This window comes from Pecten maximus, chromosome 17, assembly GCF_902652985.1.
Source record: "Pecten maximus chromosome 17, xPecMax1.1, whole genome shotgun sequence".
Classification (NCBI taxonomy): Eukaryota; Metazoa; Mollusca; class Bivalvia; order Pectinida; family Pectinidae; genus Pecten; species Pecten maximus.
The window spans coordinates 13,738,090-13,756,714 of NC_047031.1; the positions used below are offsets into that span (position 1 = coordinate 13,738,090).

The window sequence follows — 18,625 nt, forward strand, 5'->3', positions numbered from 1 at the left end:
TCATGGATCATCCTTGGTCATTTTCATCATCAACAAATGGATCATCATATGGATCATCATCATCATCATCACCATCATCACCATCATCATCATCATCATCAATCATATCAGACAAGATTTTTTTTGTGCCATTTCAGTGAGACCATTATCTACAGGATTGGGGTGTGACATCAAAGCAAAGTGTTTTCCTTCCATGAAGAAAAATGATCCCCCACATGTATTGCATCTGTCCTTGAAGTCAAATATATCTGTTGTAAATTGTAACTGTACATGCAAGGCAGGTTCAGGCCAATGTAGTCACATTCTTGGTTTACTATATACTGTAAATCATTATCAAAAACTTGATTTGAAAACTGTACCATGTGTTATTTCTAAAACATCAATGCCTCAAACATGGCACATTCCCCAGCGGATGCAAGGTGTCAAGCCACAGGCTGTTGATGACATAAGAGTTCAAAAAATTTCAAATTTCAAAAGAAAAAGAACAGATGGTGTCAAATCTAAATTTTATTGTCCAGTTCAACAACCACTTCCATTCAAGAACATTGTAACAAATCTTAACACACAACTTCAATCAACCAATGTTCAGCTGAAAACTATATTACCAGTTACTACAGATGATATTGAAACAGTTGACACAAAGGTTGGAGCTGTACCTAAAGGATCAATTCTGTCATATCAACAAAAAATATCTCAAGACAGCACAAGTATCATAAATCATACAGATTATCAAACATATCCAGACTATGAAATGCCAGATAATACTAGTAATTTTGAGGTAGTTTTACAAATGGGTGAGCAAAATGTTTACGATGGATTAAAAGTAACATTATCGGAGAGTATTGATGTAGAAAGAAACACTTTAGAACAATCAAAAAACCCTTCCTGGAAAAATGCGCGCAAAAACCGATTAACGTCATCAGTTTTTAAACGTGTCTGCTCGAGAAAAAAAGAATACAACACCCTTGCTGATAACTTGATCAAAGGAAATAAAGTGCAAACAGCTGCTATGAAATTCGGCATTGAACATGAGCAGGAAGCTGCTGATTTCTATGGTACAATTACAGGAAACAATGTGTACCATGCTGGATTATTGATAAATCCTTCCTGTTGGCATTTGGGCACATCACCAGACAGGAAAGTTATTGATCCATCTGTGTTACCCATGCATGGACTTTTAGAAATTAAATGCCCAAATGCAGATTCGATAACAGATCTTAAGTACTTATGTTTGGTAGACAATTCTGGTACATACAAACTGAAGACCACACATGACTACTTTTATCAAATTATGGGCCAAATGGGCCTCACAGGTGTGCAGTGGTGTGATTTATTTATAATGTGTAGAAATGACTACCATTTAGAGAGGATTAACTTCAATCCAGAAAAGTGGCATGAAATGAAGCAGACATTAGACATGTTCTATTTCAACTACTATTTGCCAAAGTGTGTCAAACACTGAAAATGTCATCAGGAAAAGGGTTACATGTATATATATATTACTAAAGTACATGGGTTTATACATGCACAACCAAAAGGTGTATGAATATCAATTCTACTGTAGAAATTGTTTACAGGAAAACAAGTACAAGGTACCATGTAACTGAATGGGTGTAACTTTGAACAATCTTCTACATTACATTTATTTACAGACAAACAAGTTGGAAAAACTATTCAAACTTGTGTAATTATGGAATAAAGAGATAGTCTACTGATCATAACAATAATTCTATAAAAAAAGATGTTAGTATAGAATACCTACAGTTTAAGTAATATGTCTAGTTCTTCTTTCTGAGCAGTAACCTGATGCAGGCCTACATCCATGATACTTAAAATTTCTTTCGGGTCACCTTTGTCAAACGACATATCTAGTATAGCCTTAGGGGTACTGTAGCCTAGCAGATGATCTTTAATGTTAAAAGTAGTACTTTGTGTATGAACTATGAAGTCATCAAAACATGTCTTTTATTTTTCAGTCTATAACTTGATGGACTTCAATTAACAAACCAATGAAAAAACATGTTTCAAACAAAATTGAATTATTTTCAGCTAAAGTGCTATTGACTTTATGCAGAATATATTGCAAACTACTAATTACACTTGTGTGTATAGATATATGATAGTTACATATTCCAACTTTGTAAAGCTAAAATAACTTTCCTTGAAAATTTGTAAGTAAGCAACAAATGGTCCAAATCTGATTCACAGTGCCAGCAATGGACAAAGGTACAACTTGATCAAAAATATGGTATTCTTTACATCTTCTTATTGCTCTCTCAACATGTATTCTTAATCTTGCTATTTGTTGTGTTTTACTGACTTCTTCTTTACTAAATTTACCTTTACTTCCTAGAAATGGAGGGATAACTAGTTTTGCACTAATTGGATCTAATAAATCCTGTATTAAAAAACCTTTGTCTGCCATAACTTCATCGCCTGCCTCTATCAAATCTAGAATTCCACTACGTTGAGTGATGTCTTTATCAGATATGTTGCCAGTGTATAATCTACTAACAAAACAAACAGCTCCATTTGGAGTAATACCAATAAGTCCTTTGAAGGTAGTATGCGACTTGTAATTTGAATATGTTTGTGAATTTAAAACTTTAGCACTGGGAGTTTGAACACGAATTTCTGTACAATCCAAAATTACTTTTGTATCAGGAAAAGTACTCTTAAAACAGTCTGGCAAATTTTTTCTAACCATATCTCTTGTCGGCCAGATAGGTATACAACCTAAAATACAATACAAGTAATTACTCCAAGTTATAATAATACGACTAACAGTGCTCTGAGACACACAAAAACGTTGTGCTAGATCTTCCTCAAAAAAGCCTTGTCTAATTCGACATAAAAACATGAAAAATTGATCTACAAATGACAAAGATTCAATTCTAAATGGATTACTACTGATGTTACTATTCCTTTGAATTTGAGTCCATCTGATCATGTTGGAGGCTGTTGGCTCAATCACTTTATATATTGAACAAAAGATTTCATATGTAGGAAAGCCTGTATAAAAATTAATTAGATCAGGATTTGTAGAGAACTTTTCTACGCCAAACTTTTCCACCTTTCTCTCCAGCTCCAGAATCCTCTTTTGAAGTGCACCAATATGATTCTTCATTTCCTGAAATAATGTAAAATCAAGAAATCAGTAGCAGTTCCTTAATTACTTTTTTTTTATTACAAGCATCAATGAAAAAATCAGTTGTTGGTATCATAGTAAGTTTATATAACAGCAATTTTTGATAAATTACCATCTGACAGGTAAATGTGAATTACCATCAGGTATTATATGTGAAATTTATCATCAGGTAATTGTTAATTAACATCAGGTAAATGTGAAAAACATCAAGTTTTATCTGGTGTCCTGATATTGTAAACCCGTAACAAATCATTTTACCTCAATATCTTCTTCTGGGGATGGCTTTTCAGTGCAGTAGTCATGCTCAAGATAAGGTGCTGGATTTGTTACTGTGGATGTCATTGTGGTAATCATTCTCTTGGGCATATTTTCATCACTACAAAGGAAAACATATAACTGCTGTGTTGTTGTTTTTTTTATTCTATCTTATTTTTATAAACATGCAAAGAAAATGCAAATCTAATTGAATTGAACAAATAAAGCAAAAGATAAGTCAGCATATATATAAGGCATCTATTTTGCCAACTATTAGTATTTTTATAAAAAACAATTAAACCTCATTATCTTTAACTTCCTAAAATTGAAGACATATATTTTGTCAGTTCTATCACAAATTCACACCGGACATTTTAGCTCATTTAACCTTGAATACTCTGATTTTTTCAACAGCATCGCCAGCTTCAAACCAGGGATATTCCTACAATTTTCCAACTGGGTCCATTGAATTGGGAATTTCTATGTGACAAAATGTGACATTGGGAAATACAAACAGTAGTGAAATTCATACAAATGTCAGGGTTTTTTTAATGAATATTGCCTTTATATTATTTTTTAAATTCAATTTTTTTATAAATGTGTATGTTACTGGTTTTTGTTTTTCAAAATTGCCTTAATATAGTTTTTTGTATATAAAACATACTTAATCATTCAACAGTGACTTCAAGTTCAAAATTGGGAATTAAAAAATGTCAGTGGCAAATTTTGAATTTTCAAAAGATTTTTTTAGGGGAATGAGTCCTTTTAACGGACCCTGTTTCTATTGTAGGAAAATCCCTGCAAACTAATTAAGTTTGACTATATAGTTACCATATGATTGACACAATTTTCAATTCAACCACATTGAAAACTAGAGTAATTATAGATAAGAAACAGAAACAAAACACTAGTTTTGAAGTATTTGCAGCTGAAATTACATAGATGTAGCACAAATATCATGGACAATACTTGTCAATATGCATATGTCAACTTTTGACTTATTCATCACTTCTGTATACATTCATGAATTGCAATAGTAGAGTTCAAACCTGTTGATAGGCGCTAGTCTTTTTCGAGGTGATTTTCTTGGCACTGTGTCATGTGACCAATCAAATGTACAAGGTATTGTCCCTTTTTTTAATTTCCGCAACCCTGAAAACAAATAAATTCTATTAATGTGATAGCAATAATAAACCAAGATTTTCCAAGATTTTTTTTATATTCACTCAGACACATTTAAAATGTATGATAAGAGGTCATACATATTTTTATAATTTACTTTTTATTCAGTGTTTTCATCAAAAAATGTACAATACATAACTTTCTCACACATACACACACATTCACACATTCACACACCCACACACACACATACTAAGGCTTGTATACACTCAATCAATTAAATTTACTAAATTTGTATAAATCAAAGATATTCAAAATTACTGTAATTAATCATTTATCACATACACACATTTATACACACACACACACACAACATACACACATACATATGTCCCACTCAAACATTAAATGCAGAGAAAACTAAATAATCAAGATTTCTGTACTGTCATACATATTACATAGTTCAAATATATGACAGGCAATACCATATACATACTGTACATGTATACAGATATACAAAAAAGTATACATACACTATTATAATTGCATCCAGCTCTAATATAAAGCATGCAGTAGTAGTAACATTAACATTACCTCACTATGCCATAGTTTTTGAATACATACACTTATATATACATGTATATTAACAGATTTTTTATGAAAAATTATAAACATATTTCTTCCATTTTGCACTGGCTAGGGTTTTTGTAGGAATATGATGGAATGTATTTCAGCCTCAGTTGTGTTACATTATCATTCTTTCACAGAATTCAGAAATTAGAAAAAAATCATCACATATACCACTATACAGAGTGGGCATATTTGGTCCTGATTGTACAGCTGATTATAAACATACAGCTTAATTGGGGAGTAAAATTAGCATTAATCTTTGCATAATGAGAAATACACCAAGGTAATGTGATTGATGTGTTCATATTATGACATGTACAGTGTATGAGTGACATACAAAAATGTGCACAGTAGTTTTAAAATCTGCTGCTTTAACAGTTTCTATCTCAAGTTGTACTCACAGGGACATGATACATTACAATGACTCTGGGGTCATTCCATGAGATATTTTTTTATCATTACTGCTCATGATAATGTGTCTTGCCCTTATGTTTGTACTTGGGCTGCGCTTGTGAATAAAAATTAACTGCAGGATAGAGAAATATCTGATTAACAGTTACCTGTCAAACTTTTCACAATATCTCCTTGATTGAAATGTCTTGAGCAAACAACAGTAGAATCTGTCACCTACAAAGGACAGAAATTATAATTAATAATACACTAAGTATTATACAATACACTTGCTTTAAATAGTCACATCCCCGGTAGATACAGTCAAATAAGCGAAGCTTCCGACGACATGGCCGAGAAACAGTGCAAATACTGTATACAAGCTTATTACATGTACTGTCATAATATACCATGTATTGTACAGCGCCCGCCCCGGCGATATTTCATGGGGACATTTAAAGACAGGGTAAATATATTCTATATCCTCTGGCAATCACACGGGAACAAAACGGTTGAGAATACATACATGCTTAACTATAAGCTTACGGTCGATATATTTTGGTATAAACCGCATATACAGTAAAACTCGGATAAGTCGAAGTCGACGGGACCAAGCAAAATATTCGACTTATCCGATGGTTCGACTTATCCGTGTTCGTGTGTTTACGGAAACAAAATATCCGACTATCATGGGTTGTATGCAGAACAAGTGTTTGATAACATAGTCGAAAATAAGCAATAAATAATAACAAAGAAATTGATAAATTATACATGGAAAGAATTATCCCTTTATCTAATAAACAATATTGTGCAAAGTTTAAAATCAAAACAGTTCATGAGTAGGCTAAAATCCTCTCTTTGACATAGATACGCGATTTACACACGGGAGTCGTACAATGACATCATAATATTCTATGAAAACGATACATACATTATAAGAATATAAATGTATATATTGTACTAACATTATTAATTATCTTGAAATCCGTTCATATTGTTCTACAATTTAACAATATTAAACAGGAAAATTGATCGACCGTACGCGTGCTGATTTTGTATCAAAGGTGAAGGCCGCGGTCAATGTTTATCGGCTGCATGATATGCATTGCCACGATCTTTTGAACAGAGTAAAAACATCCCGCATATCATTTTACTATTGCATCGTCGTATTCAGAATTTAGGCATATATAAATAAATCAATGACAGGCAAGTATTTTATCTGCATTTTTCGATGGAAGATATGTAATTTATCGTTTACTTTTTCCTATTTTTTTCGGCGGCCATGGGTATCAAAAAAGTAAACAGAACACATATTGGTTTGTAGACTAAAACGTGCTCATTTTTTTCTTAGTTATGTATACCTTAACTTTTTACTTCACCCGTGCACCTGTATAAACAATGGGATGATGTGCGACCGACAGCCGGGAACTAACAATAGGCTTTGGTAACACCGTTACTGTTGATCGGTCACACTCGGTCAATCAGGCGAGGTCAGCAAATTTTACCTGAGACAGCATGACGACTCGATGTTCGACACAAAAATGGAAATTTTGGTATAGTTTAGAAAGGAGGGACCACAAAATATATTCGACACAACCGCAGTATTCGATTCAACAGTGTTCGATTCATCCGTGCTTAATTTACTAAGATAAAGAAGGGGGAAAATCGGGACCGAACGAAACGTTCGACTTATCCAATGTATTCGATTCAACCGTGTTCGACACAAGTGAGTTTTACTGTATATAGCTATACGGACGGAAATAAATATATCGTTCTTATTGCCAATGTCTAATGACCCAATTTTGTGATTTGTTTTTATGTGTTTGGTCAACTTTACTTACTTTAAAATTCAGGCCCTCATCACGTCTGATCTTTATGATCCATTGCTTCCTCAATTCCTTGTCCTGTGGAAGACGATGGAATGACAAGCCATCGTGTCGTCTGCTGTCCCCATTGCACTTGGGCACACAGCAGTGAAAGTTCGTCTTCAGCTTTTTCTCTGTGGCGTCCATAACTACTGTTGCCGAGGAAGAAGCACCCTGAACCTCGTTTTGAAAACCGGAAGTCGTCTCGCGTGAATAGAGCCTATTTGTACACCTTCTATATTCTTATTCGTATTCTTATAAATAACAGGACGCCCAGAGGGCATGTATTGCTGGCATGGATATTGCAGTAATTCTTGCAAAACACATTTCTACAGAGGAAGAATGATTTCAAAACAATTTCCCTTATTGGGACGCCGCTTGGTTCCACTTCAACCGAAGATGCTTTAGATCAAACATGGATGAAATCAATTATCTCTATTATGACGAAGGATTTACTTCTGTTTTCCCTATTGGCACTTCGCCCCCGGGGCGCCAGTAGCCATTTATGCAGAATTTGGTCTAAATCCATTCACTCGTTCATGACTAGTAGCGATTTAAAAGACTTACTTTTAGTTCCCCTATTGGGCCCCAACCCTCCGGCTTCAAAGGGTCAGTTACCATTTACGCAACTAACTATATTTCCGTAAATGGTAATTTTTCAATCGCCACTTTTTATGTTAATATATGTGGATACATATAACATTTTTAAATCGCTAATAGTCGTGAACGAATTAATTAATTTGGTTCAACTATTGAGCCACGCCCCGATCCGCCTCTCCTGCTGTAGAGAACCAGTTACAATTTATGCATAATTTGGTCCAAATCAATTCATTCGTTCATAACTAGTAGCGATTGAAAAGACTTAGCCCTATTCCTACTTCTTGCCCCCGCCCCTACGGGACTACATGACCAGAGTTACCATTCATGAAAAATTGTCCCCTTCCCCAAAGGATGCATCTGAACAAATTTGGTTCAAATCCTTTTACTCGTTAGTAGCGATTGAAAGGACACCAATATTTCCTCTATTTTGCCCCACCTATCCCAGGCAGGCCAGTGTCACCATTTATGCCATTTTCCCGCTTTTCTAATGAATGCATTTTGAGCGAATTGAGTCAAAATTATTTTCTCGTTGATGACTAGTAGCGAATTCAAAGACATATTAACAGACGGACTAACGACAGATACCGTGACACAACATAAGCGCACCGGTCCGTTGAACCAGGTGAGCTAATTAATCATTATCACGATAAAATTCTGTCCATTAAGAAAGGATGTCACGAACCTTTTTAGCATAGAGTCATTACATTAACTGGATAAAAACAGGATTTGTTTAACGTCCCACCAATGCAACAATGTCTTTTGAGGACGGTTCTTAAGTAATGCCTTGTTATTACAAGGATATCGGTACAACAAAGTATAAAACATAACACTGGTATTTACGATAAATAATATAAGTTAATGGAATGTAAGTTTTAATTATCACAGAATGATTATTCCAGGAGGAAATCCACAAATGATAGGGTCATTGGCGCGGACCACTTGATAACGTCATCATACTTAAATGCCACATCTGGAAATGGTAGCGTGGCCCCTAAACCCTGTCTAATACACTTCGTGTTGTAATGTTAATTTGAGAGACAGTATGTGTGTTTTTGTTATGGAATTAACACAATCACGGTACAATGTTCTCTGTAAGGTATTTACTGTGGCTGAGATCATTGAAACTTTTTCATCCTTAGATTAAAATAATCCAGAACTGGATTAATTGGAGTGACTAGTGCGGACCCGGTGTTATCGACTGCTACTAGTACGCCGATTGAGACCAAAGATTTGTCCTCTAATCGTTGGAACACTGCCCCACCGGAATCGCCACGTTGAGCTAAAGGGGGAAGTTTGCAATCCGGTTCACCACATTGGCTGTTGTCTATAAAATGCATGCCCCGATATCTTTCATTTGCTTCTGTCCGCCCACATACTTTGTCTGTGAATTGGACGCTAGAACTGTTTCGATATTTACCAATGGTCGGACCTGAGACACCTCCAAATATAATGGTATTATTGCCAGCTGTATGGTCTTTGCGTTTGTCATTGTCTGACTTTTCGCGTTCGGCTTCTTCCGAGACAGATGTTGGGTGTTTGTCTGCCTCTGGGTCACATGTCGGATTTCCTTTCTTTCCGGTGTCGAATGTTGGTTCCATGTCGGGATAACCTGCAACACATTAAGGATATTGCCATTACTCTCCGTGTTACTTGTAAATTGTTTGATTTTATACCCAGTGGTCATCTTGATAAGGCTTAATCTGTATTTGACCTAGATTTGTATAACGGGCGTCGGGACCTAGATTTGTATGACAGTAGTCGTCGTGACTTAGATCGGTATGGCCGATGTCGTTGTGACCTAGATTTGTATGGCGGGCGCCGTCATTGAAGCCCAAGGCGCTTACTCTATCGGTACACTTAAATAACGTTATTATTTTTCTCTGCTATTTTGGTTACGAAAAGTGACACTTGTTTAACAAAATGCAAATTTATATTGTTTTTAAAACAATGCTTTCGAAATTCAACATTGTCCCAATTATCTGTTTTTATTGCTGTCACCTCATTGTTCATATGTTTCCCAACATTAATTCATGCAGATATTGAACGGTTACTACTTCTGATTACAATGATTGCCTTCCTTATATGCGCGATGCATGAGCGTGGTATGTTAGTGTTACATGTTTCGGGAGGCTGCAGTATATGTGTCTTTATCTCCTTGTGATAATTTTATGTCTGGTAAATTGGTACGACTAAAAAGAATACTTACCAATTTTTTTGAACTGATGTTTTTCATATGCAGTAAATAGGCCCTGCTGAGGTTTTCTCTCTTTTTTGGTAATTTCCACAACGGCGATGTCTATCGATGTGTCCCTTTCAATGGCGTAGTCCCATTTTATCACTCGTCCGCACACCAGATCCACGTCTTGTTGGTTAGCGCCTGGACCATTTCCAGGCTGTAGCATCAGGCGCTCACTACAACCGCGAGCATATACCTCCTCGACTCTTGTCCCTCCATATTTAGTATCAGAGAGTACATGTTCTTGTGAACTTCTGTTGGTTTTGGCCTTCTGTTGACACTCTTCTTTCGAGAACATCACATGTGCAGCTACAAGGCCACATAATCTGTTTTCATATTCCACAAATGGCCCTAAGGTTCCAAACCGTGCTGTTCCGTCATTGGTTCGTATTGTGCATCCCATTTTCAATGGTACATGTTTGGCCAAAGGATTATCATCTCCTACAAGCCGAAAGTAACCTTCTCGAACATCAACAGGGACATATTGTCCGTCAACTAGGATTGAAGTCGGAAAATCAAGCTCGTTTTCGGGTATAAATGTTTTAAAAAGACAAAGTATCACGACGCACGGTTGCCGCAGAAATTGCCCTTTACTATATTTGACCGGCGAAGACATGATTCCCCTGATGTTGGAATGCCTGTTCCACAATTTATCACAATCTTGTTTTATAGCTTTGTCAATCAGCACTTTTTCATCTTCCGATAAGAAATAGTCATTCTCGTGACAATGATGCAATACCACCCTTCCTTCATCTATTCCATCTTTTTCACAAATTTCTGGATCGCGAAACAGAACCCTGTAACCTGCTATACTTGTCTCCGCGCCGTGTGTCTTGGTTGTGCTGAAAACGACAAACACATTTTTCGCGTTGTGTTCACTTGGGTCTCGTAATCTGCCGAAAGCGACATGCTTGGGCTTGTGCTCGTGAGATAATTTCCCTCTAATGCCTCTAATTATAGCCTCATTAGTCTTGCCTAAACTACTCTTAAGACATTTATCAATAATATAATTGTCTGTGTATTTAACCAGCATAGGGAGAACCTGATAATTGTCAAGATAAAACGCTAGTTCCATTGATGTAAACAGTTGTGGCAAACGTTTTTGAATGTCAGGAGGTATTTCGGCGCTTCCATTACTCGCCTGTTTCATGACATCTGCGCCATTGTTGTTTTCAATCATGCTTAAAAATGTTACTGGATCCTTGATCCCGTTTAATATATATTTGTGAAGAGAGGTCAACGGCAAAGAGGTATCAGGAAGTGGGCCTGTAACAGAAAATGTTCCCTTGATACGTTAAATCATCTCTAGATTTGTTTTTGGAAACAATCATTGTCATTCACCTCCTACACGTTCAATAAGATCCTTCTTCATTTCCCTTGTTTTCGATTTGAGAACGTGACATTATTTACATTTTCTATACTGATATTTGTCTTAGGATCTAGTGATTAAATTTGAATATGCCATTTGTTTTCATTTTAGTTTTAAAAATCTTTTTAAATGTACATTAATTATTTCGTATATAATATATATATATATTCTGTTGTAAGTATGTAGTCTAAGTAAAAACATATCGTATCAAATAAGTAAAAACAAAATACATTTAAATTGAATTGAAAATTAAAATAGGTACTGTCAAATAGGGCATATATAACTATAATTATTGATATTTTCATTACATTATATTGTAATCATTACTCAATTTCACCAATTTGTTGTTTGTTTTCATCAATAAAGATATTAAACTTCATGGTATGATTTTTTAATTATATCATGTACTGTCACCATTATTTCCTTACATGTCATCAATACCTAGTTTGTTTTCCATGGTATATGGTGGTATTGGTATTGGATTATTATTGTCGTTTTATGAAGTTTTAGCATTATCTTATATGCTTTGTTCATGATTAATGGTGATGGTGTTCGAATTGTAATTGTTACACAATTCCGTCATTATACAATTAACAACATCATTATATGATCACACAACTTCATAATGTCGTTGTACAACCTCTTTATGTTATTGTATAATTTCGTCATATATATTGAATGCGAATCTGACAATGTCTCCTACAATCATTATTAAACTGGCATTTTCACGGGGGTTACTTTTTTCTGTTAGGGACTATTCGCAACACAACTCCATGTACTGTTGTGCCAGTTCTCGTCAGTGACAAGGCAAAATTGAACCAAATGAAATATCACGTTTACCTTGGTTCACTAAAAAGTTTGTCGGAGCTATATCAATCATATAAAATGTTGTATAATTATATAGCATATATTAAAATGTCGATTGATATAACCAGTTCACCGAATCATATAATATGATATAACTTAATAATATGACGGTACATTAAAGTAATTATTGATAAACCCAAATAAAAACACACTGATGACATCACAAAATATAATGATAAATTCAAATCAAATAATGAACAAAGCTTATAATATAATTAAACTAAATAATATGACGATAAATTTAAGTAATAAATTATAAAACTAAATTACGCAATGTAGGCATCATATCACATTAGGACACATTGAAATAATATTATAGTGACATCACAAATTAATGGCGAGTTCAAATCATACAATGAAATTCCTTGATATACTGAACATACAAATCCATATGGTATAGGAACAACCAACCAATTGAAAAAAATAGACTTTTGAAACACCCCCTGTGTATAGAAAGTTTAGCATTCTCCATGCAATATTATGTGACAGCTATAGTGTTCCATAATTTAAGTCTGAATCAAAAATAATATCGACAGTGTGTCCAAGGATATCATCAGGAAAGTTAATACGTGTACTCTTTTGAGAAGTAAAGTCAATAGTTAATTATAAAGTCTAGTGTGATACTCTGTATTCAAAACGACTTACACTTACCTGTCAAGTAATATTCTATGTGCTTCACTAAAACATTGTTGTTTGTTTCCTTGGCTAGCTCCAGTACTGTTTTACCAGAAACTGTTTTTCCCTTCAGGTCAAATCCTACGGCTATTAACTTGTCAAATACCACCTTATCCCCACGGTTAGCGCACCAATGATGGAGAGCGTTAAATCCCTTTTGTTTGTCAGGTAACATTCCACTTTTGACACAATGCCGATGTTTTTCTAAAAGATGGAGCATCATTTTTTCATCAACAGAAATTGCAGCAGCATGAAGCACAGACGTTCCCCATCGCTTAGACCTATATGACACATCAATGCCACTTCTTACTACGGCGTCAAACTTGTCCACGTCCCCGCCGTGCGCATAGTTTATCAAACTATCGCCCGTGTACCCGGGTGCAGCGCCCGCCATGGCCTGAAAAGTAATGATATGGTTTTAGGTGCGAGAAATTCTACGTGTTCGTTTTGATTTTTGATATTGTATTACTTTTCCAGATAAAAGCTTGTGATTTTTGTAAGTTTCGAAAACAAAAACGTCATGTAAGAAAACAGTTATTGACCCGTTCTTAACTAAATACGAGAATTGATCAACAATTGTGAAAATAGGTCAATAATTGCTTATAACAAGTATCAATGATGGAAACGTTTTATTTTTCTGGGGATTATGGAAATATATTGTCTGTTATCTTTTTGCGGACCGCGGTTTCTTGTATAATCATACGTACGGGTACGTTTCAGGAAAATGAATGCAACCTACTTATATTTTGAATATTAATGTATATATATAATTTTGAATGTGTGAGGTGAAAGGATATGGCCACTTACACTATGAAGTGTAACCAATTTGTGCGTCAAACCTTCACTGAAACAATAGCCATTCTGATACATATGTCCCTGTATTTAGGGGTGTTGGTTTTGCTGGTAGTGGTTGTTTGTTTGGTTTTATTGTTCGACGACCTATCAATAGTTATTTTCACTATCTCCACTATGTGAGAGATGCATGCCTGTTGTGAATGAGTGTGTTTAGGAAGACGGTGATATGTTTATATTAAACTATTTGTGATATTTGTGATAGCGCGGGGCTGATGCTGATTTAATAGTGCTATCTCTTGAAAGCATAATGTTCAGGAGGACATTTCACCCGGTCACATGTTACCGACTACCGGCGAACCAGTCGTCCTATGTGTTCAGCTTTATTCAAGAATTGTTACTACCGTTTAATAGTCTCTGGCTAAGGGGCAAAACCCAAAGCCTCTATCTCAGGGGCGAACGCCCAACTAAAAGGCCTAAAAAGTGCGATGTTATTACACAGGAAATTTGACCCATATCCTTTCATGTATTAATGAGTATGGTAATCAAACCTGCTCTGCTATTTCTAGTATCTATTGAAATAATGAGTAAAACCTGAATGTCTGATTATAATGTTTATATCATGACAATTTGATAATATATTTGTTTTGTAAGTGTGTGTTAAGTTATATCGTTCACGTCTTGTTAATCTACATACCATCTAAAAGAAATCAATTCGTCTTACACAAACAAGCGTAACGAGGGTTGAAACGTTATTAAAGGAATACCTGTATCATTATGTCACAAGTAGATTGGCAAAAATACTTGCCGCGTCAGAATTTTCTCGTCTTTGAACCTATTATCTAAAGCTGAGGTAGTGACCTTTCCTTGTTGTATTTTCAGTGTGGATGATAATGTTATAGTATTTCCTACTTTCACTTTGTATATACTAAATATAACGAGTCGCATAATATACTGATGTATATGTGGTATATTTAGATGATGTTGAATGTGTGTATGGATACATTATATGGTGTTTTTTTTGTTTTGTTTTTTGTGATGTTTTATATCATTCGATATATAGAATCATTAAGGGCCATCAGAAACAGAAATACATCAAAAAATCTGAAAATCACGCTGAGCATCTGACTGGTTGTTTTATCATTTAATGATAAAGAAAGAAGACTACGGTTTATAATTCAACAAATCACCAAAACAACATAAAGAAGAATATTATAGTATAAAAATGCCTGTTCAATCATATAATGATACAGGCCTATGATATTGACACTGCTGAACAAGTTAATAATTACCTACTTAATAACACAGCCACAAAACATTACCTATATATGTGAAACATTCATAGACATATGACACTTTACACAAAAAAAAACGTAATTAGTAAATGTGGTTAAAATACTGTGGGCATTGCAGGTCAATTATCCGGTATAATAGAAACAAGGAATTGTGCTTACCACTTTCGAAGAGTATTACAAAAAAATAATAGACTTCTCTGGTAAATGATACATACTATATATGAGAAAATCGCCCTGCAAGATTTGGTTGTTGATCATGCAATCATGTGTTTTCTGTTTTGGTTTGTTAAGATACAATACACTGACTATAAAATCGTGTACATTTACCTGCACAGCACTTGAAATGGGGCGTTAAGTATGCATTTACAAGTCTTACGACATAGTGTAAACAGATGATGTTTTCCTTCGCGACAGGACAGCAATACCACTGCTTCCTTGTTTAAACGCCCGAAATACGTCGACCTAATTTCATTCCAGTGTATTTAGTTTCATTTTTAAAATACACCGACTAAGTTTAAAGATGAGTTTCGTTTTTGCATTGGATATAAAACTTTAATAAATCAAGATTTACTATGATCTCCGACTGAAAAGATAAAAAATAAACTCATACCGGATTATGAAATCTAAAGTAAACAAAAGGCTGTTAAGTACCTAAGGTATGATCTATATATCAGTCGATTTGTCCTATTTCGGCCCCGCCGATTACCTTCCAGAGTCAAACGGGGCTAATATGTATATACAATATACACTCCAGCTGTCATCCAACACTGATAATTCATAGTTTGTCTAAACCCTCCCCAGACGGAAACGTGATACCCAAAGGGTCATAGAATTTTAGTAATGTACCTTAGTACATTTCTATCTATGAGAAGTCAACTGGGGGGGATGGGTCTATACAAATCATCCGTTTGTTGATCTTAGGCTATGGAAGGTTTCTGTCAATTTCGATTCTAATCGGTTCAGCAGTTTTGGAGAAGCAGTCAAAAATGTAAAGTGATTACTAAAGGCCGAGGACGACGGACAAAAGGTGAATAGAATAGGTCACCTGACAGTTTGACAATTGTTTTTTCTCGTAAATAGTACAGCGCAGAGAATATGGATATCATTAAACGGGTTACAATAATGCATGGTAAAACAGGATGAGCATCACTCTTTTGAATTTATTATCTAATTTGTATCAAAAATGAATTTTGACAATGAAATAAGTTAAATTGTGAGTTACACAATGGAATAAAGTACGAAGTTCAAATGTGTTTGGTCTTTTATAATACACCTGAGATTATGTTGTCAGATGACCTTAAAACACATTCGACCAAAGTTAAAAACGGAAGGATGATAAACAATATCTTGCTCAAATATTGTCCAATATATCATTTTGTTTAAAACGATGTTACATTACACAATCTCCCAGGTGTAAACAATACATTGCTTGTCATTCTGATTTCCTGTGTAGTACTTAGAATACTAACTATTTATTCAAAAATGGAATTGAAGGAAGAAGTTTACAAAAGAGTAGTGGTTCTTTCATTAACCTTTGTTTACATAGCAGACTTTAAGTGTTTGAAATGACAGCAATCTTCATTGATAGGATATTATGTTGTGTTTTCCTACCCAATCTGATATTAACTGTATTTGAACCAGGGGATAACACCGATATCCAACTTTCGTTTCAGTAATTTCTTTCAGTTCCAAATTTCGGGTTTCCCATGTATACGTTGATAACATGAAAACTGGAGCAGTAATGGAATTTTACTTTCGTTTTGAATGGTAGATAACATAGTTTGTAACCTATCGCTGGAATTCCCCAAGTGTACGTAGTCCTGACAAAAGTGAGTATATTCATCTCGTAAAATATATATGTGGGTGATACATGTCTAACCAATGATTCCTACCCAATTTGATGTTAACTACAATTGAACCCAATGATACATATGTCTACTTTCTTTTCGTTTCCAAATATCGGTATTTCCGAAAATACTTCAAAATATGAAAATTGAAGCAGTAATGAATTTTGAGATTCATCTCGGATGGCAAACAACTTAGTGTGTGTTTTTTTATTTATCTAATTCTGGAATTCACAATGTATAACACTGGGCACCGCTGACAAGTCCTGGGATAGTTTTATACTAAATATTTGTGTTGTTTATTAATAATAATATAGCATGATGCCGCTATTCACTTGTGTGTAGTTTGGACAATACTATTTCGCTTTATTTTTCTTGTACGTTAATGTCGTTAGCACGTTAGAGCATAACTGTTGTTACTTATATTAACATACTTGCATCTAATTCTTAATGTCACGTCTAAAACTTATATAACAATATAAAAAAAATCATGCAAAAAAAAATGTTGTTACTACTATTAACATACTTCTATCTGATGCTTAATGCCACGTCTAAAACTTATATAAGAATGTAAATAAAAATTATGCAAAAAAAAAAAAATTACAATTCTTTTAAATTCTAAAAGAAAAAAAAATACGAATAAATAAGTTAATAAAATCTTAGAATATACCGAACGGATAACGCATGCCAACCAACATCCTAGTACGATCCAAATATTATTTCTGTTATGATATTTTAGCTGTAGAAAACGACTGCGTTCGTGGGCAAATTAAATTAATTATTTGTGAAAAAGTTCACTGGAAAATCTTAATTACAAAAAATGTAGAGCAGATGCCTAAGGTTCTAATGTTAATTGAATACATTTTGATAATATATATACGCCTCCGCCTATCAAAGGTATTTTTATGCATTCCTACTACGGTCTGATTCTGTTATACAAAGCCATTATTGCCTAATGAAATAAACCTTTTTATTACACCAGTAAAATATCGAAAATTATTCATTCTGTAAAATGATATTTTTCAGTAATGATATTAGATATTTTAGTCTTGTCTTATAGGAAGATATAACAAAATGTAATACTGGTTTGAATGAAAGATAGGGAACTACTGCGTCCTCTGAAATTTCGTCGTGTACGATATTTATATCCTCGTGAAATTTTAGGCTGATCTGACCTCCCCGATAGAGAATTTAAGTGACGAGTCGAACCTCCCATGAATATACACGTACATAGGTATTTAACACTTTTCATTTTGGATCAACCTGCAATTGGCGAGGGTAATAAACGTACGTAATTTTCACAAACGACAGAGTGGTTCCCTATCATCAACTTAACCATTATTACTTTCTATAACATATTTTTACTTTCCCTGGTAAGCGGGTCAATATCTTATCAATATAACTCACCCGCGCTACGTTGCTATCAACATTATCAATAGAGAAGCATTAAATATATGTGAAATGTTTATAATTTTCTATCACAAATAACATTTAACAACATTTCATTGAGTGAATAAATGCTACATACCCAGTGTAG

The 18,625-nt window shown here is 34.4% G+C and overlaps 2 protein-coding genes across 3 annotated transcripts; both read right to left on the reverse strand.

Annotated features, from left to right (window-relative positions):
• Positions 1–494: 494 nt before the first annotated feature.
• LOC117315654 lies at positions 495–11,505 on the reverse strand. Of its 2 annotated transcripts, none has more exons than XM_033869949.1 (6): positions 10,217–11,505; positions 7,387–9,619; positions 5,716–5,782; positions 4,453–4,555; positions 3,407–3,477; positions 495–3,130 (listed from the first exon to the last, which is right to left on the reverse strand). In XM_033869949.1, the coding sequence occupies exons 1-2, from the start codon at positions 11,424–11,426 to the stop codon at positions 9,126–9,128; spliced, it is 1,704 nt and encodes a 567-aa protein (XP_033725840.1). In that variant the 5' UTR covers positions 11,427–11,505; the 3' UTR covers positions 495–3,130; positions 3,407–3,477; positions 4,453–4,555; positions 5,716–5,782; positions 7,387–9,125. The 2 variants fall into 2 exon arrangements, with proteins under 2 accessions (XP_033725840.1, XP_033725839.1); XM_033869948.1 differs by having other exon boundaries at positions 3,407–3,524.
• Positions 2,815–7,557, reverse strand: LOC117315124 (THAP domain-containing protein 2-like). The gene is made up of 6 exons (XM_033869267.1): positions 7,387–7,557; positions 5,716–5,782; positions 4,453–4,555; positions 3,407–3,524; positions 3,059–3,130; positions 2,815–2,871 (listed from the first exon to the last, which is right to left on the reverse strand). The coding sequence occupies exons 1-6, from the start codon at positions 7,555–7,557 to the stop codon at positions 2,815–2,817; spliced, it is 588 nt and encodes a 195-aa protein (XP_033725158.1).
• Positions 11,506–18,625: the final 7,120 nt, after the last annotated feature.